Source organism: Ostrinia furnacalis, unplaced genomic scaffold, assembly GCF_004193835.3.
Source record: "Ostrinia furnacalis isolate ACB-3 unplaced genomic scaffold, ASM419383v2 OfSCF1456, whole genome shotgun sequence".
NCBI classification, from domain to species: domain Eukaryota; kingdom Metazoa; phylum Arthropoda; class Insecta; order Lepidoptera; family Crambidae; genus Ostrinia; species Ostrinia furnacalis.
In genome coordinates, this window is record NW_021131695.1 from 502,903 (window position 1) to 530,660 (window position 27,758).

Below are 27,758 nucleotides of genomic sequence, written 5' to 3' on the forward strand. Positions count from 1 at the left end.
TATTTTTAGGCGAATGTGCTGTTGACTGTACAATAGTTTGGATAAACTCTTTATAAGAGCACACTTATACAAATACGTGCATACTAAAAATAATGACAAAAATATCATTGGATTTGTCTCATATTTAGGGAATGCACTATGTATCATGAGTAGAGTCTTATATTAAAAGGATGCCTACGATTTCAAAGTCACCCTGTAGATGTACTCATTTCTAAGTGTGTAAATAATATGTTTTATTTATTACCTTAGTGTGTTTAATTTTTTGTCTTTAAAATGAATATTTTAGGGGAAATAAAAAATATGAAATACGTTCAGCAGTTTTATTTATTGATTTTTAAATAAATAAATGGGAGACTAGATTCAGTTTACCAACCATAGTTGGCACCGTGTCCGCTGTATGCGATGTGCGAGACAGCGGGGGCAGCGGAGTACGCCACAGAGTTGTAGGCGGGGGCGGCCGCGGCGTAAGTGGCCACGGGAGCGGCGATGGTCTTAGCGTAGACAGGGGCGGAGTACGCTGCCACTGCGGGAGCGGAGTACGCGGCCACGGCGGGAGCGGAGTACGCGGCCACGGCGGGAGCGGAGTACGCAGAGTACGCGGGAGCGGAGTACGCAGCGTATGCGGGAGCGGCGTAGGTCTTAGCTACGATGGGGGCAGCGGCGTAGGCGGCGACTGGGGAGCCGTGAGAGGTGTGGGTAGAGTAAGAAGACACGGAAGATACAGCAGGAGCGATGGTCTTGGTCACGACGGCGGGGGCAGCGGCGTAGGTGGCCACGGCGGGAGCGGCGTAGCTCTTGGCGACAATGGGGGCAGCGGCGTATGTGGCCACGGGAGCGGCAGCGTAAGTGGCCACAGGAGCGGCGGCGTAGGTGGACACGGGGGCGGCGTACGAGTGGCTGCTGTATGCCACCGGGTCAGTTTCATGGACAATACCCGCACGGGCCAGGCCCACGGCGCACAGAGCGATGATAACCTGTTGAAATAAAATGTTTTTTTAATGTTACATCAAAACGTGTTCATTAAACTAATCCATCAGAAAATTAATCATTTAGATGCATTCAAATTTGCTAATAGAAAGTATAAATACATTTTTATTTATTGCATAAACTAGTGGCCACGTAAATGGACATTATAAGTTTATCACACACCTTGGCGTACATGTTTATTCTGCGAAAGTTGGCAACTGAATAATTTCAGCAGGGCCGCTCTGGTTTTTATATCATTAGGCATCCATTTCACTGGCTTAGCCGCGAAATTTATTGCAGTAGAGGTGGACTTGATCCACGTATGACGGCCAAGGTTAAGTATAAGTACCCAAGTCTATTTGAAATGTCCTAGATAGGATACCTAGTATTCTAATTGACTTAGTAAATAATCATACATTGTATGTTATGATTGCGGTTACACAAATGTCATCAAGTTTATTTTAAATTCGAAGCTTTTACTAATTACACACTTCACCCATATTTAGGTACCCACTTTGATTTTATTTTATCACTACCTGCCGAGTGTTTTATGTTTTATGAAGTTATTATGACCTAATAAGTAGTTCCTTATACTTGAACGAAATTTATTAGTAATAAACTCACTGATTCTACTAAAAATAATTAAGATCGCTTAGCTTTATCTGGACTATGTAATGGAAAACTTAGGCTGGGTTGCACCATCTTACTTTAACTTTAACAAACATCAAAAGTCTGTCATACTCCATAAAAAAGCACTGGTTATCGTCATAGTTACGGTTAAAGTTAGGTGGTGCAACTCAACCTCAGACATTTTGCTTGTGGTACTGAAAAGCTCCAAATTTGTAGCAACTAGTGTAAGTTTAACTTATTTTATACTTGGTAGTCCAAACTAACCCCCAAAGCATTAATAGAAATGTAAAAAATTTCACACAAATTAAAAACATAGCACTGTTTTGTCTCTTTTAAATTTTATTGAAATTTACGCCCGTATTCACAAACATTACTATGAGGTCTCACAGTGCGCATGGACGCATAGCGTCACACACGAACCAATCACAGAGCTCTATTCATCGCTGTGCGTTCAATTTGCTGCTTCACTTAAGCAAGCATCGTTTATCGTTTGTGAATACGTTTGTAAGATTCGATAGACAGTGATCTTGTTTTTTTAGCTAAAACAGTAAGAGGGTTAATGAATACCGCAAGTATTTTGCATCTTAATTGACTTTGACCACCATTTAGATAAAATCGAAGGCTGCGGAAAATTTATGCAGAAAAACTAGTATGATTTAGCTATTTTTTTTCCTAAAGTTTAGGTCGTTCTGATCGCATCATATGTCACCTCGTTAACAAATTAGCTTTGACCGAGCAAATAATATCCGAGGTAATGCATTTAAATATAACACAATTTGCATAATAAAGTGAGATTGCACAATGTTATGTTTAAAACAGACTTATTTTATATATTTTACTTACTAAAGTTTATGGAACAAGTAACAAATAATGAAAGCTGGCACGTAAGGAGCTTTTGGTGAAAATAGATTTTTGTAAAAATACTTAGTTGATTTATTTCCAAGAATCATACAATGATCAAACCAGGTATTAACACACTTTATATTAGTGGTCTACCTACAATAAGTACAAAATCTTGGAAAGTAATGAAATAAAAAATATCTACTTGTCTGTTAGATATTACGTAATTCAAACGCGTTTCTGTAACGTAGGTGTACATGTAACATTTCCAAAAAATTTTTTACATAATTTGGTAAATAATCATTAGGTATTCAACTAGGATAACACAATTATTTTCCATGAAGTAATAAAATAGAGAAAACAAACAAGTCCTAAATTAGGATCTATTTCTATGATCAATTTCTCTATCACTTATTTAAATTAGCTAGAAATTACAATGATTTCCGCGTAGCTTTGCTTAGTTATCAAAATCTTTTGATAAAGGCTAAAATAATTAAAAAGAACCAAATAATATTATAACCTACCTGAATGTCCCATATCTCCAGTTCGCGGAACTATCGTCCGTCCACGCGGCTGGTCACTTTGACATTGTTACAGTTTTGGAGATGAGTCGACTAGTCCGAACTGCTATAATATTAGTCAATGTACGTTAAAAGGTCAATTTTGGGGTTCCGCAGTGATATGTCAACTTGACCACACAATTTAAATGTTCGAGAATGAACTCATGGTTGGGTTTTCTTATTTTCCACAGTTTTACAGGATAAGTGTGTCAACGATAGTTACATGATGAAATATCTATTTTAATAGTTACGTAGACATTTAAAGTAAGTAAAGTACGTAGATATTAAAAGCAAATTCATGTTAAAATCATATTTCACATTTCTGAAATGATTTCTGAAAAAATAATGATTTTACGTCTACTACTATTCAGAGGCCATCTCCATAAATTCCCTTTGTGTAGGTTCTTATAGAGTTAAATATTTTGTGATAAAAAATTATATTCGTAGTTATACCTTGTAGTCGCAACGTTAAATTGTGTATTTCACAGCGACTACGGAATCGATGATTGGCAAATTTTCTCGAACTTGATAAACTGTTAAAATATTCTTCAGCTATGCATATGCAACGCATAAGATCATCCTGATGATTCGATACCAGTTTGGGTGGATGGTATAAAAGTGGATCATTGTGCTATTAACAATATTCACTCACCAAAATTCACCGGTCCAACATGTTCGGAAAGGTAAGGATCTCAATTTTGTGTATTAGAAATAGTCAAAGTCAAAAGCAAAAACATCTTTTTTTGTATTAGACTATTAATAGAACTTTTGAATAACTAATTTTTAAAGAACTCTTGAATAAAATAAAAAAGACTAAAAATAAAAAATATAGACAAAAAAATTAACAATATTCTTCTCTTGTTACAGTTGATGGTATTCTTGTGTGCCGCCGGCATTGCTGCGGCTAGCGAAGGCTACTTCTACCAAGCGCCCGCGGGCCACGGCGCAGCTGTGGTGTCGACCACAGCCGCCCCGGTGTACCAATCCCACGTCGTGGCCACCACGGCTGCCCCTGTCTACGCTTCCGCCGGCGCCCCAACCATCACTACCTACTCCGAACCCCAAGTCTTCCACAAGTCTGTCTCATACCAAGCGGCCCCGGCTGTTTCCTACGCCGCCCAAGTAGTCAAGCAAGCCCCAGCGGTGTCCTACCAGACCTTCTCGACCCCGGCTACGTACACCGCTTCCCCGGTCGTATTCAAGTCTTACGCCGCCCCTGTGTCATACGCCAAATCTTACGCTGCTCCCGTTGTTAAGTCTTACGCCGCCGCACCAGCGGTGTCCTACGCTGCCGCCCCCGTCGTTAAGGCTTACGCCACCGCCGCTCCTGCTGTATCTTACACNATCCTATTGTAGTACCTACTCGTATTATGACTACTTCGAATAAAATTTTTTGAGGTCGAAAATAACTGTTAAAAGTTTACTGTGTTTTGTTTTTGATTTAATTTTAACTCAATGTTAGTATCGTGATCAATTTTTAAGTAAATCATTTTCCTACCTAATATTAAAAGCTTGAGATTACTTCATATTTTCTTAAAACGTGCATACTTAAGGGAGATTCTGTCATACTCTATCTATGTAGTCGTAAGTGTTGTTTTTTTGAATTGGTGTTTTCAGTCCTACTGTGTTGCCTTCGTTAGTTCACTGCTGGACATGTACACAGAACTCGATCTAGACAAACTTTCCATACTATTTCGAACTATATAAGTTTTCATTCAATGTACAATTATTGTGTTATTAACTACACTTACACTCAACCCCTGCCTCAAATATATGAATAATTATTTTAATGTTTCTATAAATATTATTATGTAGAGTTGTAATATTTTATTTTATTAAAAATGTTTCTTTGAACTTTTGCCTTTTCTTTAATTAATAGTTTTTATACATAATTTGACATTCAACCAAATTATTATTGTGTTTGATAATTATTATTTCTATAGTAAATTAGTAAATTGTGCTGTTCTTAAAATATAGAATGGGTTTATTCTTCATGTAAATCCTAGTATCCCATAATGTTGTTTGTATATCACCTAATGGAAAGTGATGATAAGGATGAAAGTAGAAGTGGGCTCTTTTTCCAGAGACCTCAAACACCATCTTGATCTATCCTTCAATTAACGAAACTTATCTTAAATATTTTGTTTTAGTCACAATATGGACTCATTTTATTAGGCAAATCATCAAAATCAAGGCCTTAGGCAATCCATACTTTTATAAAAAAAGTAGATAAATTACAATCAAACAAAATAGATCTAAACTACTTGTTATGAGTAAGCAGAAACTTGAATAATTAGGCAATAAATAAAGTAGGCAGTCTTTTATTGTCAAAATAGCATTGGATTCGAAATCGATTTGCATTCTGCTCCAATTTTAATGGTTATATTATTCAATAATGACGTGACTGCGATTTGACCTTGCAAGCTACTTTAGTTACATAACTTAGCATCTCATCATTTTGGCAAAACTTATAGTGCAAATCTCATCGTGTGGTTCGAACCACAAAACACCAAGTGTTTGATTCTGTGTAGGTGTTTATACAGACTCAAATAAATATGTCTAGTCTTATGTGCTTTTTAAAGTCGACCTAATTTAAAGTAAGATAAATAATGTAAAACGAGTAATAAAATATTATGTCAAAAATACTAGATGATTTCGAAAAAAGCTTTCCAATGAAAGACACACTTATGATTTTTCATTGAGTAACTTCTAATGAATTACTGAAAAACTCACTTACATTACTATGTTATTTTACTAATTTATGTAGTTAATGTCTAATATTGACAAGTAGTGCCCTTGAGGGAAATGTACATTTCCGAGAATTAATTGATTAGGTACTTAACCTATATGAATGTGCCTAGTCTGTGAAAATAAGAACCTATTAAAATAATATTTGACATTTTGAAATGGAAAAGAAAAACATAACAAAAATTTGGCTATGCAGGGTGACTTTGAAAATCGTTAGCATCATTTTAAAATAAGAGTCTAGTCATGATATTATTAAATGCACATTCCCCAAATATGAGAAAAATCCAATGAGATAAAATTTCAATATTTACGATCTTGTACAGACGACAGCACATCAAGCTTAATACTGTGGCATCTTATTTCGATGTATTTTTAGGCGAATGTGCTGTTGACTGTACAACAGTTTTAATAAACTCTTTGTAAGAGCACACTTATACAAATAGGTACGTGCATAGTAAAAAATAATGACAAAAAATCTTATTGGATTTGTCTCATATTTAGGGAATGCACTATGTTTCATGAGTAGAGTCTTATATTAAAAGGATGCCTACGATTTCAAAGTCACTCTGTAGATTTACTCATTTCTAAGTGTGTTTTCGTTATTACCTTAGTGTGTTTAATTTTTTGTCTTTAAAATGAATAATTTTAGGGGAAATAAAAAATATGAAATACGTTCAGCAGTTTTATTTGTCGATTTTCAAATAAATAAATGGGAGACTAGATTCAGTTTACCAACCATAGTTGGCACCGTGTCCGCTGTATGCGATGTGCGAGACAGCGGGGGCAGCGGAGTACGCCACGGAGTTGTAGGCGGGGGCGGCCGCGGCGTAAGTGGCCACGGGAGCGGCGATGGTCTTAGCGTAGACAGGGGCGGAGTACGCGGCCACAGCGGGGGCGGAGTACGCGGCCACGGCGGGAGCGGAGTACGCAGAGTAGGCGGGAGCGGAGTACGCAGCGTACGCGGGAGCGGCGTAGGTCTTAGCTACGACGGGGGCAGCGGCGTAGGCGGCGACTGGGGAGCCGTGAGAGGTGTGGGTAGAGTAAGAAGACACGGAAGATACAGCAGGAGCGATGGTCTTGGTCACGACGGCGGGGGCAGCGGCGTAAGTGGCCACTGCGGGAGCGGCGTAGCTCTTGGCGACTATGGGGGCAGCGGCGTAAGAGGCCACGGGAGCGGCAGCGTAAGTGGCCACAGGGGCGGCGGCGTAGGTGGCCACGGGGGCGGCGTACGAGTGGCTGCTGTAGGCCACCGGGGCAGCTTCATGGATATAACCCGCACGGGCCAGGCCCACGGCGCACAGAGCGATGATAACCTGTTGAAATAAAATGTTTTTTTAATGTTACATCAAAACGTGTTCATAAACTAATCCATCAGAAAATTAATCATTTAGATGCATTCAAATTTGCTGATAGAAGTATAAATACATTTTTATTTATTGCATAAACTAGTGGCCACGTAAATGGACATTATAAGTTTATCACACACCTTGGCGTACATGTTTATTCTGCGAAAGTTGGCAACTGAATAATTTCAGCAGGGCCGCTCTGGTTTTTATATCGTTAGGCATCCATTTCACTGGCTTAGCCGCGAAATTTATTGCAATAGAGGTGGACTTGATCCACGTATGACGGCCAAGGTTAAGTACTCGAGTCTATTTGAAATGTCCTAGATAGGATACCTAGTATTCTAATTGACTTAGTAAATAATCATACATTGTATGTTATGATTGCGGTTACACAAATGTCATCAAGTTCATTTTAAATTCGAAGCTTTTACTAATTACTCACTTTACCCACATTTACCCACTTTGATTTTATTTTATCACTACCTGCCGAGTACTTTATGTTTTATGAAGTTATAATATGACCTTATAAGTAGTTCCTTATACTTGAACGAAATTAATTAGTAATAAACTCACTGATTCTATTAAAAATATTTAAGATCGCTTAGCTTTATCTGGACTATAAATCATAGAAAACTTAGGCTGGGTTGCACCATTTTACTTTAGCTTTAACAAACAAATCTGTCAAACTCCATACAAAAAGCACTGGTTATCGTCATAGTTACGGCTAAAGTTAGGTGGTGCAACTCAGCCTCAGACATTTTGCTTGTGGTACTGAAAAGCTCCAAATTGGTAGCAACTAGTGTAAGTTTAACTTATTATAAACTTGGTAGTCCAAACTTACCCCCAAACCATTAATAGAAATGTAAAAAGTTTCACACAAATTAAAAACATAGCACTGTTTTGTCTCTTTTAAATTTTATTGAAATTAACGCCCGTATTCACAAACATTACTATGAGCAACCGAACCCAACATTACTATGAGCACTCGAACTAATCACAGAGCTCTATTCAACGCTGTGCGTTCAATTTGCTGCTTCACTTAAGCAAGCATCGTTTGTGAATACGGGTGTAAGATCTTGTTTTTTTGGTAAAACAGTAAGAGGGTTAATGAATACCGCAAGTAAGTATTTTGCATCTTAATTGACTTTGACCACCACTTAGATGAAATCGAAGGCTGCGAAAAATTTATGCAGAAAAACTAGTATGATTTAGCTATAAATTTTCCTAAAATTTGGGTCGTTCTGATCACATCATATGTCACCTCGTTAACAAATTGGCTTTGACCGAGCAAATAATATCCGAGGTAATACATCTAATTATAACACAATTTGCATGATAAAGTGAGATTGCACAATATTATGTTTAAATGTAGTATGTAACACAGACTTATTTTATGTATTTTTCTTACTAAAGTTTATGGAACAAGTAAAAAATAATGAAAGCTGGCACGTAAGGAGCTTTTGGTGAAAATAGATTTTTGTAACAATACTTAGTTGATTTATTTCCAAGAATCATACAATAATCAAACCAGGTATTAACACTCGTTAATTGTTAATGATTCTTGGAAATACCTAAATCAACTAAGTATTGTTACAAAAATCTATTTTCACCAAAAGCTCCTTAGTATAAAGAGTTTTATACTAGTGGTCTACCTACCATAAGTACAAAATTTTGGGAAGTAATGAAATAAAAAAAAATACTTGTCTGTTAGATAGATAAGTATTACGTAATTCAAACGCGTTTCCGTAACGCAAGTGTAAATGTAACATTTCCAAAAAAAATTGTAAGCCATCATTGTTTGTTCATTTAGGATAACACAATTATTTCTGATTATTAAAATGGAGAAACAAGTCCTAAAATAGGATCTATAAAGAAACTATGATCCCTTTCTCTATCACTTATTTAAATTAGCTAGAAATTTCAATGATTTCCGCGTAGCTACTGTTGCTTAGTTATGAAAATCTTTTGATAAAGGCTAAAATAATTAAAAAAAAAACAAATAATATTATAACCTACCTGAATGTCCCATATCTCCAGTTCGCGGAACTATCGTCCGTCCACGCGGCGGGTCACTTTGACATTGTTACAGTTTTGGAGATGAGTCGACTAGTCCGAACTGCTATAATATTAGTCAATGCACGTTAAAAGGTCAATTTTGGGGTTCCGCAGTGATATGTCAATTTGACCACACAGTTTAAATGTTCGAGAACGAACTCATAGTTGTTCTTTCTTATTTTTCCACAGTTTTACAGGATAAGTGTCTACGTAACTATCCCAATAGTTACGTAGATATTTAAATATAGTAAAGTACGTAGATAGTAAAAGCAAATTCATGTTAAAATCATATTTCACATTTCTGAAATGATTACTGAAAAAAAAAAGATTTTACGTCTACTACTATTCAGAGGTCATCTCCATAAATTCCCTTTATGTAGGTTCATATAGAGTTAAATATTTTGTGATAAAAATTTATGTTCGTAGTTATACCTTGTTGCAACGTTATTGTGTATTTCGCAGCGACTACGGAATCGATGACTGGCAAATTTTCTCGAACTTGATAAACTGTTAAAATATTCTTCAGCTATGCATATGCAACGCATAAGATCATCCTGATGATTCGATACCAGTTTGGGTGGATGGTATAAAAGTGGATCATTGTGCTATAAACAATATTCACTCACCAAAATTCACCGGTCCAACATGTTCGGAAAGGTAAGGATTTCAATTTTGTGTATTAGAAATAGTCAAAGTCAAAAGCAAAAACATCTTTTTTTGTATTAGACTATTAATACAACTTTTGAATAACCTAATTTTTAAAGAACTCTTGAATAAAAAAAAAGGCTTATGCCTTTTTAATTAATAAAAAATATAGACAAAAAATTAACAACATTCTTCTCTTGTTACAGTTGATGGTATTCTTGTGTGCCGCCGGCATTGCTGCGGCTAGCGAAGGCTACTTCTACCAAGCGCCCGCGTCCCACGGCGCAGCTGTGGTGTCGACCACAGCCGCCCCGGTGTACCAATCCCACGTGGTGGCCACCACGGCTGCCCCTGTCTACGCTTCCGCCGGCGCCCCAACCATCACTACCTACTCCGAACCCCAAGTCTTCCACAAGTCTGTCTCATACCAAGCCGCCCCGGCTGTTTCCTACGCCGCCCAAGTAGTCAAGCAAGCCCCAGCGGTGTCCTACCAGACCTTCTCGACCCCGGCTACGTACACCGCTTCCCCGGTCGTATTCAAGTCTTACGCCGCCCCTGTGTCTTACGCCAAGTCTTACGCTGCTCCCGTTGTTAAGTCTTACGCCGCCGCACCAGCGGTGTCCTACGCTGCCGCCCCCGTCGTTAAGGCTTACGCCACCGCCGCTCCTGCTGTGTCTTACACCGCTGCTCCCGTCGTGAAGACCTACGCCACCGCCGCTCCTGCTGTGTCCTACAGCGCCGCCCCCGTCGTCAAGACTTACGCCACCGCTGCCCCTGCCGTTTCCTACTCAGCAGCGCCCGTTGTTAAGACTTACGCCACTGCCGCCCCTGCTGTTTCCTACTCCGTGGCGCCCGCCCCTCTATCATACGTGAAGAGTTACGCCGCGCCTGCCGCTGTATCGTACTCAGCTCCCGCTGTGTCTTACTCAGCCCCCGCCGCTGTGTCTTACTCAGCCCCTGCTGTTTCGTACTCTGCCCCAGCTGTCTCGTACTCCGCCCCAGCTGTGTCGTACTCCGCCCCCGCTGTTTCGTACTCTTCTTACTCCGCCCCCGCTGTGGAGTACGGTGCTCCTGCCTACGCATACGCTGCTGCCCCGGTTCACTCGGTCTCGTACTCCTCCGTCCCAGTGTCATACGTCAGCTACCCAGGTTTCGCCAAGAAGAAGTGAATAATCTTACACCGCTGCTCCCGTCGTGAAGACCTACGCCACAGCCGCCCCTGCTGTGTCCTACAGCGCCGCCCCCGTCGTCAAGACTTACGCCACCGCTGCCCCTGCTGTTTCCTACTCAGCAGCGCCCGTCGTTAAGACTTACGCCACTGCCGCCCCTGCTGTTTCCTACTCCGTGGCGCCCGCCCCTCTATCATACGTGAAGAGTTACGCCGCGCCTGCCGCTGTATCGTACTCAGCTCCCGCTGTGTCTTACTCAGCCCCCGCCGCTGTGTCTTACTCAGCCCCTGCTGTTTCGTACTCTGCCCCAGCTGTCTCGTACTCCGCCCCAGCTGTGTCGTACTCCGCCCCCGCTGTTTCGTACTCTTCTTACTCCGCCCCCGCTGTGGAGTACGGTGCTCCTGCCTACGCATACGCTGCTGCCCCGGTTCACTCGGTCTCGTACTCCTCCGTCCCAGTGTCATACGTCAGCTACCCAGGTTTCGCCAAGAAGAAGTGAATAACTTAATACGAATAACAGATTAATTTAGTTATAAAGACAAAATATGTATTAAAATATGCAAATATAAGTACATTGTTTGAGTAACTAAAATGCTTGCAGTTTTTATTTTGTACCTTCCTATCTANAAGTATACTACTATAATTACTTATTTATATATTACTTACGTCAAATGATACCTTATTACTCGTAGTTTCATTAAAAATATTAATCATGTACCACTAGGACACACGATTGCAAACGCAATATGCCGATAAATAATGTTATCTTTTTCTTGAATGGCTCTATCTATTGATGATAACAGCACAAAACTCCGTAGTATGATCTAAGCACACAAACAGGTGTTACGATATTATTTTTATCTGAAGAATCCTTGACATTCAGACTTTTCCACGAAAAAAAAGCATAAATAAAAATATGGCGTCATTTTGCTAGTGAAGACAAGACGTGAACGAGCTTTCTCATAACAATGAGAATCAGAAAAGGATTGGTTTTCTATTATTGCGGGCACATCACATTCCTGGCAGAGCCTACATAATAGAAAGACAACAATAAGCGATTTCACGCCTCGGTTACACTGGCTTTACGGTGTTGAGTGAACTTGCCAGTTCTAATAGAAAATGGATACACTATGGATGCTATTTTTTTTTATTCCATTGCATTATAAAGATGACAAATAAAATTCACCAGTGTTTTATAGCATTAACAAATAATAATTCATAACTTATTAACATAGAGTGAATTTAATAAATAAAAACACTTAATTAGTTATTTAAAACTTAGTTGCGTTTGATCTCAATCTCACCAAAATGATGATCTACTTACAAATAGGGAGAGGCAAAAATATAGAGTCCACTTAGAAACATTTCTACATATACATATACATATCCGGATAAATATTTTGTTATGCTCTTAATTATGAAACTTAACAGTCTTGTATGGAGAATTTAGCGTAAACTCATTTTTCAAAACAAATATTGTTCTTGTCTGGACTTTAGATTGAGACTTTGCAACATAAAATAAAACGTTTCAAAACTGACATCTGTAAAAGAGATCATATTTACACCTTTATTATTTAAAACAAGCTGTATTTATTGATTTTTAGTACACTATTAAATAATAATCTCATGATGAATATTGAAGAAAATATTGGTAGAGGAAAGGTCCTTTTAAATACTATGCAGATACGTACAATATTACCTGCCTGAACAATTTTACGAAACCCGAGCGCAATACATCATAATATCAGCGCAACACTTCTAAAGATTATATCAAACCTGTCAAGCAATGGACACTAATTCAAGCCAACATGTCACAACGACATCACGACTGATCCGGAGATAACCAACCGGTTTACTAACTTATCCCACGATTTATCATATTTTTCTCATTTGCATTCATATATTCAACGTATTTTAGAATTTACATAAACGCTGCAAGTGTAAACAGCTGCTATTTGAGAGGTTAATTATGTATGTAGGTCGATTAAAATTATTCACTCGATAAAATTAAGTAACATCTCTATGACAGCGGAATGGTCTGCATTATCCTTTTTTGGGCGAAACGAAATCGATTCAAACTCGAGCACCGATTAAAACTGGCTCAATGTCAATAGTTGTCAAAAGTTGTGAATCCTGCCAAATTCAACATCGAAGCTAATCGGAGGGCTGAGTGTGAGTTTTCATCAAAAATGTATGGTTTGAGTTTTTGAATGTATGACGGATTGTACAGCGCCCCTAGCTAGTCATACATTTAATGTCATTTTTTGACAACTCACACTAGGTCCTCCGAGTTTGTTATGCCCTCAGTCGATCACATTAAATGTTAATAATGAATTCTTAAGGAAAGCATAATTAACACCTTTCATTTTTATTTGTTCGTGTTGTGTCCGGTAGAGGTAAGATAGCCACTTCGTCTGTGGTTGAGGATTTCGATGAAACTTGCCTCCACTTTCGGTACGATCATCATTTTCCATCAGGTGAGACTTAGGCCAAGGAGCTTCCTCGTGGATAAAAAAAACTTCATGGCGAGAATCCTACTGTTTGACTGATTAAGGCTAAGTTGCACTAACTGACTTTAACAGTAATTTTAGCATTAATTGGTGTTATTGTATGGAATTTGACAGATTTTTAAATTTGTTAAAATTAAAATACTTATAAGATGGTGCTCAGCATTAATGTAATATAAAATCTCTAATAGAGATAACCTTACCAGCCTACTTACTTTGTATTATCTTATTACTCGTACTCGTACCAAGTAATTTATTCAATTGAATTTGTGTTTGATAGCTAAATCGCTTTGCAAAATAGAATAAAAACTTGGGTATCCGGGCGGGCTGTTTATATCAATAAAGCACAAAAGACCACCGCGTGGAGATCACACGATTATTACATGTGACCACAATAAGAAATCAAATTGCAAAAGGAAATTGCAATTGAGAAGCGCTCAGAGATACTCAATCGGCGATGCATAAATAAAATAATCGTACTATGCATGCAGTCCTACTTATTTGTATTGTGATGCACTGAACAAGTAGTCTATCTTCATGAATGTTTTTGATGTGCATTAAAAGTAAGTTAATCTTTTGTGACTAGGGTCGTCTACGGCTCTTAGGAATTTTCTGGACTTTCAACTTTTACTATGGGGTCAATGGCGACTACGAGAAAAATAACATCTACTCACTCTACAGCTCCACATTGTAGGATGAATATTTAATTTTGTACTTATTTATTTTGATATGTTGAATTTCGATAGGTAAGAACAAGACTACTGAAATAGCTCTCCCATTCTTTTGAATTCCTTCTTTATTGTGTAAAAAAGTTTTTGTACTCGTAGTAAACTGCCATTTAAATCATTGACAGTCAATATTGAGTGAACTTTCTACATGATTTATACGAATACCTTTAAATCTAATTTTTATGTATAATATTTGGACAATAATTAGAAGTATTTTCCCCAACAGCCAGACAGTTTAGACAGTTCCAACTCCTTGCCATACAGTTTTTTTAGGGTAGCTCCCATGGTGGCATGACCCAAACTTCATAATTAACCAACATTATATCCTATATTGGGAGCATACGCTGACAAACTTTCAGCTTTTATAAAATGACGTAGGTCTGGCGTTCACTAGCTCTTAGTCTATAACCATGTGTTGGAATAATTTATTTTCAAATACGGATACCTAGCCATATTTTGATGTGATGACTAATTCCATCGGATTCTGTTACACGTTAAATGTCAAATATAATATTAACGCAGGAATATCATAGGCCTTTACCAAGTTATCGTGTAAATTATCGACTTCGCAAGAACGGAAGTGGTTAGTATAGTATGGCATTACTTAATCTATGATCTGAGGACTGTGGAAACGATTTAAGTATGACATCAAAATTGTTGAGTACACTTTTGTAAAAAATTTATATATTGTTAATTTTTTTGCTTTTTTTCTGAATTTGGATGTACCTACTTTATAAAATTATGTAAGTATTGTTTCTTGGAGGAGGGCGTTGATCCCTGCGACACAGTTTTATACTTCTGCAGGGGTCATCGTTTTTTCATTGTATTATGTACCCTTGTACTACTATACGAAAATAAATAAATTATTATTATTATTATTTATCCTTGGAATTGAGTTATATTAATTACATTTTAGTTATGTTGCAGGAGGTAGGTGTAGCTAAAAGATGGCATTGTAAGTAATTAATGCGAAATGACGGTTACTTGGCCCAGTGGTTCGCAAACCGGACCGCAAAGCAATCTGTGATTGCCGGTTCAAGTACTGTTGAGGACGAATTTTAGTGAGATGTGCACGATCATTTAACTATACCCAGAGTCATGGACGTTTATGCATAGGTCTGTATGAAGAGATTACATACGTCGCCTTAGTTTAGATTTCCCTTCTATGATCTGAGGTTTAGATCTAGCTAGGCAAATGGTTAGTGATAGTTGAAACAGCTGTGTGTGTAGTGTTATTGATTTGAAATAAGTAGGTACTATGTTGTTATTGTAGAATAATAATTTTGTGTAGTAGAAAAGGGTTTCAACTTTTTCTAATTTTTATGCCTATCGTGTTTATGTGACGCGTAGGTAAAAATAATACGAAGAAGTATCAATTATTTACATAATTTATTCATGTTCAATAAATAACGGTTGTTTGAAATAAGATTATTTAACAACAATAACAGTTTACCAGCCGTAAGAAGCTCCCAGGCCGGTGTAGGTGACGTGAGAGACAGCGGGGGCAGCGGAGTATGTCACCGCGGTTTTAACAACGGGGGCGGCGGCGGCGTAGTGGGCCACAGCGGGGGCGGCGGAGTAGTGGGCTACGGCAGGGGCAGCAGAGTAGTGGGCAACAGCTGGGGCGGCAGAGTAGTGAGCAACCGCGGGGGCAGCAGCGGCGTAAGTCTTAACGACGGGGCTGGCGTACGCCACGGGGGCAGCGTGGGACACCGAGCTGTAGGACACAGCGGGGGCCACGGCCTTGGCTACGACGGGGGCGGCGGCGTAAGTGGCGACGGGAGCGGCGTAGGTCTTGGCGACGACGGGAGCGGCGGCGTAGGCGACAGGGGCGGAGTGGGAAGAGTATGAGGAGTAGGACACGGCGGCAGGGGCGGCGTAGGTCTTGGCAACTACGGGAGCGGCAGCGGCGTAGGCCACGGGAGCGGCGTGAGATGAGTAGGACGAGTAGGAGACGGCAGCGGGCGCGGCGTAGGTCTTGGCGACCACGGGAGCGGCAGCGGCGTACGCCACGGGAGCGGCGTGAGAGGTGTAGGAGACAGATGACACCGCGGGGGCGGCGCTGTAGGCCACTGGAGCGGCGGCGTGGAGAAGGTTGCCAGCGGAGGCAAGACCCGCGGCGCAGAGAACGAAGACGACCTGCAAGAAAACCCAATTAATAACACTCAAATTTCACTCTTTCACTTGAAGATTAAAAATCCAACTCAAAAGCTCCTCTGTACCTTGGTGAACATGTTTGTGTTGTTCGTGGTTGTGGTTTGTAATAAGTTTTGGGGGACTTGCTTTCGCTTTTATATGGGCGTCTTAAACTGGTATTGGTACTGAATCTGCTGAGTCTGCCGCGGGCGATCTGTCACAATGTCAAGGTGAGGCGCCACCCAAACAGAGCGATTAAAGTTGTGTAACCGATGTACGCGTACGAGTCGGCCTTACCCTTATACTTATTAATAAACTATAAGGAAATCCGTTTTTCTCAAGTTCACAGTAATTAAGCAAGTCTTCTTTAATGATATTTCACTGTCTGGAATCGCTCGAAAAACCGTTCATTTAGTCAAAATTATAGCCTTTTTGTTCTGGTGTTTAAGATGTATCACTAATACATTACTTACTATGTGGATACTTTATTCTGTTGTAGGTACTACATCACTGATGTAGTGTTAACTTCCTTCTACCAGGTTAAAGTACTGAATAGATTTTGAAGAAGCTCTAAGGCAAATACAAAAAAGTACTTAGTGCAGTTTTTGCCTAGGCGCAGTCCACCAATTTATAGTTGGCCAATTCTAATTTGTATGAAGAATCGGACGATACCAAATCGATGTAATGAGCACACTTTCTTACATCTCCGTACTGATTAACAGCCCGACCCAACTATCGGCCAACAAAAAATCGATGGTCTGCTGCTGCAGTTCTGCACCTAGGCTTAGCGTGAAAGAGTAAAACAACATAAATCCAGGCAATATCATCACATACAACTTTAGCGACTATAAATGTTATATTAGAAGGATAGGAAACGATTTATGCTCGTTCGTAATAAAATTTTCGCAAATTAGAATAAGTAAGGTTAAATTGTGTCTAATTACTTTTGAACCAGGACCGCGGCAGGTTGCGTCACAGACAAACATTTTAATTATATTTTATTATTATTGCGGTAAACGCCGTTTGGCGGTAAGTATAATAATTAAAATGTACTGGATCATTACTGTGGAGGTTGTTCAAATTGCATAGAGATGGCAGTGTTGCAATTGCAACAAATGCCTGGGAAAGAACTTAAGAGTTACGACCGTATTCACAAACATTACTATGAGGTCTCTCAGTGCGCGTGGACACACAGGGTGTCACACGAACCAATCACAAAGCTCTATTAAACGCGTTCGATTTGCTGCTTCACTTAAGCAGACATCGTTTGTGCATACGGGCGTAAGCTACTGGTTAACCCTTTTCTTGGCATCGTAACACGGGTGATACATCATAATTTAAAAAATCCTGAGGGCAGCGAAAGCATTAGAAATAATTTATTTTATATATAACATGTTCCTGATATATCATAGAATGAGATAAAAAAAACTATTCACACAAAAACTATTCACATTTAGCTGTCAGTTATTGCCAAAATTGGTTAACCTAAGCATGTTGGCTTCAAACGCGTGGTAAGTTTATTTGTTTATTGGCGATATCACAAAATATTTGTGTTATTTTCTGTATGTAATTTACAGAAGAAGGATTACTCTGAGTTTTTCGTTTGGTTTGGATGGTGTGTATTGCTACTTGCCGATTTTATAACCGTCCATGTGCCTGTGTATCATATATGTTACATTGCCAAGTGCTTCGTGATATATTTTTAAATCATCATTTAAGAAAAAATGCGTATTTTTAAAAGATATTAGTGTTACATTAGTAGGAAATACAGTAATTAGAGTGGACAAGCTTGTGGAGTGCAATTAGTTTATAAAAATCTATTAAACTCCATCCACGCTACCTTCTGATGCCGTCAAGTATGAAAATATAAAACTAGAAAAATAGGCAGATTAAATATAAAATGCACAAAATATAATCAACTTTTATGTGTGGTAAAAAGTTATTCGATTTTATGACTTTTATCATTATTAGTAGGTATAAAAAGCAAGTCTGAGTAATTATTATTTGCTATAATTGGATTTGGCATATTCTTTTCACTCTGAGTAAGAAGAAAAATAGAAATTTTGATAAGGAAGTTTAAAAAAAAATACCTTTTTAAATTATTTATGTATGTTTTTGTTCATTCAAAATTATTTTTTGAATATTTTAGCTTTTTAATTTTCTATACCCTAATCTTGGCAGTGTATCATATATGATACACCTGGTTTCTGAAAAACTGAAAACAATATATTTTTTAAACATTTTTATTGGCCTATTAGGATCATACTTAACTCATAAATATCAAAAAATTTAAAATCGTAGTGAATTTTTGGTCATGCCAAGATAAGGGTTAAAAATTGCAGACGACAGTCTTCAAGCTAACTGTAGCATCTTAAATACTCGTAGTTGTAATAGATTTTTTGCAACAAAAATGTATACCCTAATGTGCTCTTGACTGTAAAATTTAAAGAGTCTTGTATCTGTGCAAAAAAGCATCGAAGTGTACGCGAATACTTGGCTACACACATCACGATAGCACGAATCTTCGGATTATCACGATGTGTGTAGCCTACGGGTGACTGATGTAGAAGGTAGATAAATGTTAAGGCATCTGTATCTAGCCTTATTTTTTCATATTATTATGTAAAGTACTCGTATAAGTAAAAAACTTTAAGAATTAAATAAGTCCTTATTATTAATTGGTTGCTTTAAAACATTCAAATAATATCAAAACATTCCAGAACAATACTTACAAGTTACTTATGTTAACGAGTTTGTAATTGCAAAAATTTGAATAATGTTATTCATCTGTGCATTGTAATCGCAACCTTCAGGCTGCTTACAAATGACTGCAAGTGAACTTTCATTGATATTATGCAGCCAATATTTTTACGCGTTGATAATCAAGGCCTTTTAAAGAATTAAGTTAAAAAAACATATTTTTTTCAAATACTACACAAATTAATTGGTTAAAAAGCAGAGCTTGTGATGTGGCACTAAGTTAATGAATTTAATTATTAATTACGTACACTTTAAACCAACTTGGACATTCATCCTAATATTTTCACTAACATCCATGACTGACGTTGTAGTCCGGTATTACCAGGTCACATGGGCATCTATTTAAATTGTGGATAGCTAACTCTACATGAAAGAAAACTTCTTAATGTCAATAAAAAACATTTTATTAATTATCACATCTAATATCACAAGCATTTGAGTATCAATCAGGTACCTACAAAAGTTTTAAGTTAAATATTTTCACCACTTGTTCCATCCGGATGAAGCCGCGCCGTATGCACCAGCGGAACCGTGACCTGAGGAGACCGAGTACTGGTTCACGTAGGAGGTAGCGGGCGCCCCTGAGTAGCCGTGGCCATAGCCGGCTCCGTAGCCACTGCCGTAGCCAGCTCCATAGCCACCGCCGTAGCCGGCTGCGCCAGCATAGCCAGAACCGTGAGCTGGAGCTCTGTATTGGGACACGTATGAGGTGGCTGGGGCATCAGAATAGCCGTGACCTGAATAGCCAATGCCAGCGCCAATACCAGCTCCGTATCCTTGACCACCGTGACCGTAACCTGCGTTGTAGGGTACTGAACCGGAGATTTCTTTAACTATAGACACGTGAGACACCGCAGAGCCTAGGTTTCCATGGCCTCCGTATGACGCGCCGCTGTAGCCGTTGTTCCAACCGCTGTTTGCGATTCCGTTACTCCAACCACCAGCGTTTGCGTTGTTCCATCCATTATTGGCGTAACCAGCATTGGCGTTCCATCCGTTATTGGCGTATCCAGCATTGGCGTTCCATCCACTGTTGGCGTATCCTTGGCTCAGCAAGCCTCCGGCCTGGGCCAGACCAACAAGGCAGGCGACTAGAGCGATCTGTGAACAAAAACATTAACAAATAAGTATCACAACAAATAGAACACAATTAAAAATATAATTTTTAAATGGAAGCAATCCAATTTACCTTAGAATACATGTTGTTGATTGTTCTTCGAGGGTAATGAGTGGAATATTGTGGAGTCTATTGTTACAGGCTTTTATACTAAAAACGTCGGAAACAAATACTCTTTTTCAAGGTTCCTAAATTAGATTTTAGGAAAACGGAGCGTAACGTGTCTTAATTATTGTGAGAACACTCAAGAGGTAATTAATTCATTATGTTGAAACGTAAACTATGTTAAGTTAACCATAAGTAATGATGCGTTTCGTTTATTGAGTAAATCATTCATCTATATTACGTAAATAATCCATACTACATTATACATAAATATCAATCGATCCATTTGCTGGACGACAGTTAAGAATTATTTCATCCACAAAATATATTAGAAATTTATAGCTATGAAGATTATTAACAGTTGAACCTATTAAGAGCGTTTACGCCGTTTAGCGCAAAAACAGTACTTTTTCAACTCGTTACAATCATTAACCAGTAATACTACAAATATGTTATAGGCATAAATAGTTAGGCAATTTCGTCGTCTAAATAGTTAATTGAGAAAATATTGCGATTAGTTTAGTATTTAAGAATTCTATCAAGATAAGTCCACACAGGTTTTGTAAATTTCCACTTTAGCGTCAGTTTACAAGCTGAAATTTTTATAAAAATACTGTAAAAACGATTTAACAAACATTTATATCCTATAGCATAGATCCTTGGGCAAATAGTTATCTGAGAAAATTTTTAGATTTAAGCATTTTACAATAAGAAATTACAAATTAAAAGAACGTGAAATACCCAAAAATCAAAGTGATTTTTTCACCAATATTCTTCCTTTATTCAACACAAAAATAGTTTAATATAACAGAAGAATATCTTATCTAAAATATTTACTTTGAAATTTAAAATAATTCATTTTAATTTTTTTTCTATGAGTATTTGAAAAGTACTATAAAACGCCGCGCACGAATCGTTCAAATTCAGTCCGCCTCGAGGCGTTCCAGAGTGAGGTCACGTCGCTCGGTGCTCTGCTGACATGTGTCACGCGTACGTTGATCTTTGACAGGTAGCTGGACTTTTATAGTGTATCCGCAAAATCTTGGTGGTAGATTTTGCGATCACGTGGTAATTAAAATTATCTCAGAAAATAATTATAAGTAAAACGTTCTTACCTTAGCGAACATGGTTGTATTGTTTCTACGATTATGTTAAGTAGAATGATGTCAATATTTAAAATGTGCGTTTATATACAAAAGCGTAACTCGGAAACTTTGCCATTGTCAAGGCTCTACATTACATTTTTTCCAAATTACCTCAAATTATTATAACAAACATTATGCAAAGGCCCTGGGTTTGATATTAAAAATTAATTCTTGTAGCGTGCTAAGAATTCTGAAGGTGAAATAGCCATAAAAACCGTCGTGCATTAAGTACTTTAGGTACTAATTAACTTTATAATGGTGATACGGAAGAAAATCTACACCAAATGGAATGAGTGCTTTGTGGACATTAAGTGAACATTTATAAAAAGCGTGGATATTTTTTTCTCGTACTTAATACGTAAAGAAACTTAGACCATACTCAACCTGTACAAACGTACCTAAGAACAATATAACAAATTTTAATTATTTTATTAATAATTAATTATTTTATTAATAATTAGCGACTGTCTGTCAGTCACTTGATCAATTTCCTTATACCTTCAATTTAGCATCCCTTTGGAATTTAATTTTAAAAGTATCTCATAGTGCATCCCCGAGGTAAAACATTTTTTCTTCATTTCAATAATTTCAGAGCTCATTCATCAGAGCTATCAAAACGCTTGTAAGTTATTAATTGCCATTAAAGTAGCAAGTCTGCGTTGGCCCTTAATAAAANGCATTTTTGAAACTGTAATTTACACATCGCGGTGAGTACATCATAATTTCGCTCGCAAAGTAATTGGTTCGAGATGAGGAAAACGCAATTATCCTGCTTTCGCCTCCGAGATTTATTTTACCATGTAGTACCCCTGTACGACAACCCAATCCGCACACAATATTCAGCGTAGTAGTATTAAAAAACAAAAGAGCGGGCAACCCCACCCCTACCACGCTGTGGGCTCGGTGTCCGAGCGGTCTCATTCCTTTGTGCGCACGCGCAACGACCGCACGCAGTATAAGAAAAATGCTTAAGTGACGTCACCAGGACGTTTTTACCGACAAAAAACGTAATTATTTTAAGTTGTGCAGTGTAGTGNCAGTTAAAACATACCACAGAGTATTTTCAGAACCCGAGTTGTTTATCTTTGGGTCTGGATGAATCTGATCCTATGATCGATTATTTGCGAAATAAACTGGCTTTAATGAGAACAAAAGTCTGGGCAAGTCTTTGGGTTTTGTTATTTCACGCCTATTTAACCATCCTAGTTCGTCATAAAAATAATCACGTAAGTTTTCATCCTTTCAAGAAGCAAGATCCAGCATTTCCTCAACCGTTCATAATTCTTTTAGCTAGGAAAAAATCACTGCCACTCACTCCAGGCATAGATTACCATAAAATCAACAAAGCCTCAATCTATCTTTGGCTAGGTTAACTAACTTTTGCAATGAAAATTGTACTACTAATTTCTCATTCTAATTATTTGCAGAGTTGAATTCAGGGATTACATTATTAAAGCTGTTATTGAAAGAATAATCCCATCAAAAACAATACTTGTCAAAAAAACCAAGTCTCGCAACTCAGTTGTTCTACGGTAAAAAGTTGTGAGATCCATGTAATACCAAGTCCAGGCCAGGAAATCTTTAACGTTTTACATAAATATATTGACTTGGCCATCGCATGAAAACAATGTACGTATGTAGGTAGTACGCATTCATTATGGAAAACCTTGGAAGAGGCCTTTTTCCAGCAGTGGACGTCATTTATTTTGGCTGAAACGAACGAACGCANTTTCAATAATTTCAGAGCTCATTCATCAGAGCTATCAAAACGCTTGTAAGTTATTAATTGCCATTAAAGTAGCAAGTCTGCGTTGGCCCTTAATAAAACGATAATCCCAACTAATATTATAAATGCGAAAATAACTCTGTCTGTCTGTCTGTCTGTCTGTCTGTCTGTCTGTTACGCTTTCCCGCTTAAACCTCGCAACCGATTTTGATGAAATTTGGCATAGAGATAGTTTGAGTCCCGGGAAAGAACATAGGATAGTTTTTATCCCGGTTTTTGAAACAGGGACGCGCGCGATAAAGTTTTTCTGTGACAGACAAAATTCCACGCGGGCGAAGCCGCGGGCGGAAAGCTAGTGGAAAATAATTTGAAAGTTTAAGTAAGTTTCACTAGCCTTTCTATCACTTAGTCGTCGTTTGGAAAAGCTCCTGAACAAGTTAAAGTTTATATAACCATCTAAAAGTCTTAACTCGATCGCCAACCGCAGAGCTTGAGGTCAATCACAACAAGGAAGGTTCATCGACCCGAGCTTATAAGTCCGTTGACAAGTCACGACAAAAATAAAACATATTAGTTACTTTTGCAATGTGCTTAATACTTTATTATAGCCTAAGGCTTTGCTATTTCTAAATAGGCTGCCTAGCTATTGGCATTTTGAGTGGTCAATGTTTTTTTTAATCTTGCGCAAATGTAGAGCAAGAATATTGAAGATTGAACAGGTTTTGCGTTGCGTAACTGTCGATTTGTGAACGTTGTGGTTATCCTTTGAGGCAATTTTGAAAACATTAGCGAGATACTTTGTGATAAGAAATAGCAGATATGGAATTTTTGGATCGCAAAACCTAAACAATTTTTTTTTCATCTTACGACCTTTTTAGGGTTTCGTAGTCTTGACAAGGAATCCTTATAACTAGTTTCGTTATGTCTGTCTGTCTGTCTGAGGTTTTGCTTGGAAACAATTTACTTAATATTTTTGGCATTTGTTCTTAAAAAATTCTCCTCGTAAAATATGATCTCAGTTGCTACTACATGTATTAAGACAGAAGAAGAAGAAAATTAAGGCAAGAAATTGACGTACTGGAAGTCATAAATCATAATTACAGCTTGCCACTGGCTACACTAATGATGTACTAACTTTCTATCGCATAAACCTTGTTATGATTTTGTGCCCCATAGCCCAGTGGTAAGTAGAATGTTTCATGATTTTGATTTTGTGCCCCATAGTTCAGTGGTAAGTACCTAGAATGTTACAACTACAGACCTGAGTTCGAATAATTCTGAGTAAAATTCGCGCCAGTAGTGGATGTTAAGGTAGCCTTTCGAACTAAGCGTCACAGACGCAGCGTTTTTATTTTTTGTCTTAAAGGTAGCCTTTCGAAGCGAGTTAGTGACGCGGCGTTGGTGGCACAAGACCAAAGTTAAAGACGCTGCGTCTGTGACGCTTGGTTCGAAAGGCTACCTTTAGGCCAATTTGAGTCTTTCTTAAGATAGACGACACTAGATCCAATTGACCTATTTATGACGCCACGAGCGCGCAATAAAAGCCTGGGGCTTTTACAGCGTTTTTAAAACCCCAAAAAATATAAAGAAAACAAAAATCTTTTATTTACGATTAGGATCGTCTGAATTAAACTTTTCTCTATAAAACATAGTCCCAGGAAACTAATTCGGTAAAAATAACTTGCTTAGTGTTATTTAATCCGAGGCAGAAACTTTGTTCATTTGGTGTCTGCGGCACACTCGCGGGTCATAAAAACTCGCAACAAGGTCCATAGCGGTGTTTATTATGTCATTACCGAGTTTGGAATGATTCTAATTAGTTATTACCATCAATAATTAGTTATGGTAACACTTGTATCACATTAAGATTAATTGAAAGGTTAGCGGAACGTGTTTAGAGTGATTGAGTTTTGTTAAGATTAATGTTTCTATTTAAAAATGAGAAAACTTAGAATGGGTGGAAGAAATGTTTTTTGTTATTTTAATAACAGTCTATTTAACAGAGACATTGTCCAAAGATTATTTATAAAGTAAACAATTATTTTCATGTAATAGTTCCGTGGTCCGTTGACTCGTCACTTAGAGATTCTGGGTTCGATTTTCAGAAAATAAACAAACAGTTATATTGTTTAGTTCTCTTTGTTAAAGCTATTGTACTCGTAAAGATCTCTAAAGATAATAGTACTCGTATTTGGTGTAAGCTCATAATATTTAATGCATCTAACTTTACCTAGTAAATACGAGTATGCACAAAGCGTCGCAAGCGCAACTTTGTGCGAACGCACACAATGAATGAGTCAAGATCGTGACGTGTTAGGACATATCGAGATCTGTGAATGGACTCGTTTAGGGTTGTCTTTACGTCAATTTTAAAAGATATTTACACATTTTAATTAAAATAGTAAGACACGGGTCTTAACGACCGACGGCCTAAACGACGTTTATTAATGAGTTACATTACTTATGTACTCACGGCTTGACACATTTTATTGGGATTTTTACCTGCAACCCTACTCGTATATCAGATAAACTAAATCTAGGTTATGTACGTATGTATCTAAAGATACTAGAATCAATAGATTAAGCTCACTATTATAGATTTACTTATAATTTAGTAAATAATATTAAGTAGGTTTTCCGGTAAGCAGCGTGTGACGTCCACCCACAAGGTGGACCGACGACATTATAAAAGTAACAGGAAGGCGCTGGACGCAGGCCGCTACCAACCGGGCAACATGGAAAGCATTGGGGGAGGCCTATGTTCAGCAGTGGACGTCCTATGGCTGAGATGATGATTAAGTAGGTAGCTTAGATAAGACTAATATCATTCACGATCTTCGACGATACAATTTACTTGGAAAATTGTAGGATTGAAGATATAACTCTTTATAGCTATTCTCTATCTATTAAAGCTAAGTAATCTTTTCTGTATGGTGCTGATTTTTGAGTGACATTATTTTTAGATGTGGTACGTTACAGGTCATCTACAGTAAAATATTTTTACAGGATTTGCCAACCCTAAACTTGCAGCCAGTTGGACCTGGCCAATTTCGGCAGTTCACACCTTAAGAGTCGAGATTTTCGTAACGTTTCGTCTTAACTACGCGTGCGTGTGACATGCTCTATGGAAAGATTCAAGGACACTTTGTGAAACAACTCTTTTGGGTATTACGCTGTTGTATGTCAAATGATGCTATATTTTCGACATGTTACGCCCCTGGGAAAGCGGCTGTCTATGGGCGACGGTAATCACTTACCATCAGGTGATCCGTCTGCCTATTGTCACATAAAAAAAATATCTATTATCAACGTAAGACAGTAGCCAGGTGAGTACTGCATAATTGAGGCAGCACTTAGGCTTTAGTGCTGTAGTTACCACACCTGTACTAAAGTATGAGATNTTTGAGACCTAGAAATTAGAAATCCCGAAAAAATTTAAAAACTTCTGAAAAATTGTAACTTAATTAAAAAAAAAAGCTTCTAGCTTATTATTATTATGATATTGTTTTTGTTTTCCAAATAGAATGTTAATGCGAATTTGTAAAATCTACATGGAATTAATTACCTAACCGCGCCACTGCTTTTATGAAAATAAACATCTACTCTATAAAATATGTTTATGAAAATTAAATAGAGAAATCCCGGTCTGTAGGGACAGTGCTAATGCTTTGTATTATTGCATTTTGAATAATTTGCATTCAAAGTACCAAAAGCCAAAAAGCTGTAATAAAATTATGAGCCGGGCCGTCTGCGTCCCGCAAAAATTAAAATTTAAACTGCGTCCAGGAGAATTCCACGGGAATTTTGTAAAACAATTAACGTCAGGTTTGCGGAGTAGAAATTCTGATTTTCTAAGCTCATAACAGTAGGTAGGTGTCATTAGTCCATTTGTACCTTAGTGCTCATTGCTCTTTTGAATGCATAGAATAACCTCACAGTCTATGTAAGTAGGAATCGAGCCATATTAGATTGGAGAATCATCATCATTATCATTTCAGCCACAGGACGTCCACTGTAGAACATAGGTCTCCCCCAATGATTTCCACAATCAACCGGTGGGTAGTGGCCTGCATCCACCGTCTTCTTGGCGTAAATATCCGTGTGCTACGATGGTGATATTGCTAGTAAAATATTTTATTGTTTACACCTTAATCCCTCTTTACATGTAGCAGTGCTCATATTATATTGTGTGTTAAATTGACTCAATTCTCGAAACATCAAATTGTATTAACCCTGATTATAACCGCAATCAACAAAAGCCTTGATGGATTCAGATGGTCAAATAGTTGTTTAATGGCAGTCATACAAATTGCAGGTTGACGCGTGGTCAAATAATCCGTTGTCTTGCGTGAGTCAAGGTGGTGGGTTCCGCACTTTCGATTGCATTGTGTTGACCTTGCTCGTGATGTCTAATCATCGTAATAAAATGCGCTGTTTACTTAAAGAAATATGGTTCTGTACAATGATTTAATATACTATTACAGTGTTATAAAGTTTGTCATTAGACAGTCGACACTACCGGTTAAACTTTTGCAAGGACTAACAAATGAGGTACCTATCCTACTAGTAATATTA

General features: G+C 37.9%; 4 protein-coding genes and 1 long non-coding RNA gene across 6 annotated transcripts; 1 reads left to right on the top strand and 4 right to left on the bottom strand.

The window, feature by feature from the left end:
* Positions 1–315: 315 nt before the first annotated feature.
* On the bottom strand, positions 316–1,220 carry LOC114352805 (cuticle protein 16.5-like). The gene is made up of 2 exons (XM_028304544.1): positions 1,150–1,220; positions 316–974 (listed from the first exon to the last, which is right to left on the bottom strand). The coding sequence occupies exons 1-2, from the start codon at positions 1,159–1,161 to the stop codon at positions 366–368; spliced, it is 621 nt and encodes a 206-aa protein (XP_028160345.1). The 5' UTR covers positions 1,162–1,220; the 3' UTR covers positions 316–365.
* A 5,193-nt stretch (positions 1,221–6,413) lies between these two features.
* On the bottom strand, positions 6,414–16,596 carry LOC114352808 (pupal cuticle protein G1A-like). The gene is made up of 3 exons (XM_028304547.1): positions 16,417–16,596; positions 15,760–16,333; positions 6,414–6,939 (listed from the first exon to the last, which is right to left on the bottom strand). The coding sequence occupies exons 1-3, from the start codon at positions 16,426–16,428 to the stop codon at positions 6,473–6,475; spliced, it is 1,053 nt and encodes a 350-aa protein (XP_028160348.1). The 5' UTR covers positions 16,429–16,596; the 3' UTR covers positions 6,414–6,472.
* LOC114352801 (cuticle protein-like) lies at positions 9,731–11,551 on the top strand. Of its 2 annotated transcripts, none has more exons than XM_028304539.1 (3): positions 9,731–9,802; positions 9,997–10,527; positions 11,003–11,551. In XM_028304539.1, exons 1-3 carry the CDS (start codon positions 9,791–9,793, stop codon positions 11,456–11,458), a joined length of 999 nt encoding a protein of 332 aa, XP_028160340.1. In that variant the 5' UTR covers positions 9,731–9,790; the 3' UTR covers positions 11,459–11,551. The 2 variants fall into 2 exon arrangements, with proteins under 2 accessions (XP_028160340.1, XP_028160339.1); XM_028304538.1 differs by having other exon boundaries at positions 9,997–10,520; positions 10,966–11,551.
* Positions 10,692–11,527, bottom strand: LOC114352809 (uncharacterized). Its single transcript, XR_003655887.1, has 2 exons — positions 11,464–11,527; positions 10,692–10,964 (listed from the first exon to the last, which is right to left on the bottom strand). It is a non-coding gene; the product is annotated as an uncharacterized LOC114352809 (long non-coding RNA).
* A 2,913-nt stretch (positions 16,597–19,509) lies between the features above and the next one.
* On the bottom strand, positions 19,510–20,344 carry CPG23 (cuticular protein glycine-rich 23). Its single transcript, XM_028304543.1, has 2 exons — positions 20,280–20,344; positions 19,510–20,191 (listed from the first exon to the last, which is right to left on the bottom strand). Exons 1-2 carry the CDS (start codon positions 20,289–20,291, stop codon positions 19,571–19,573), a joined length of 633 nt encoding a protein of 210 aa, XP_028160344.1. The 5' UTR covers positions 20,292–20,344; the 3' UTR covers positions 19,510–19,570.
* Positions 20,345–27,758: the final 7,414 nt, after the last annotated feature.

Excerpts from the sequence above, each read along its gene's own strand:
- LOC114352801 (XM_028304538.1), top strand. Across the intron at positions 10,521-10,965 it reads ACCGCCGCTCCTGCTGTGTC|TTACACCGCTGCTCCCGTCG; the intron begins CTACAGCGCCGC and ends AAGTGAATAATC.
- LOC114352808 (XM_028304547.1), bottom strand. Across the intron at positions 6,940-15,759 it reads CCACTACTCCGCCGCCCCCG|CTGTGGCCACTTACGCTGCC; the intron begins CTGTGGCCCACT and ends ACGCCGCCGCCC.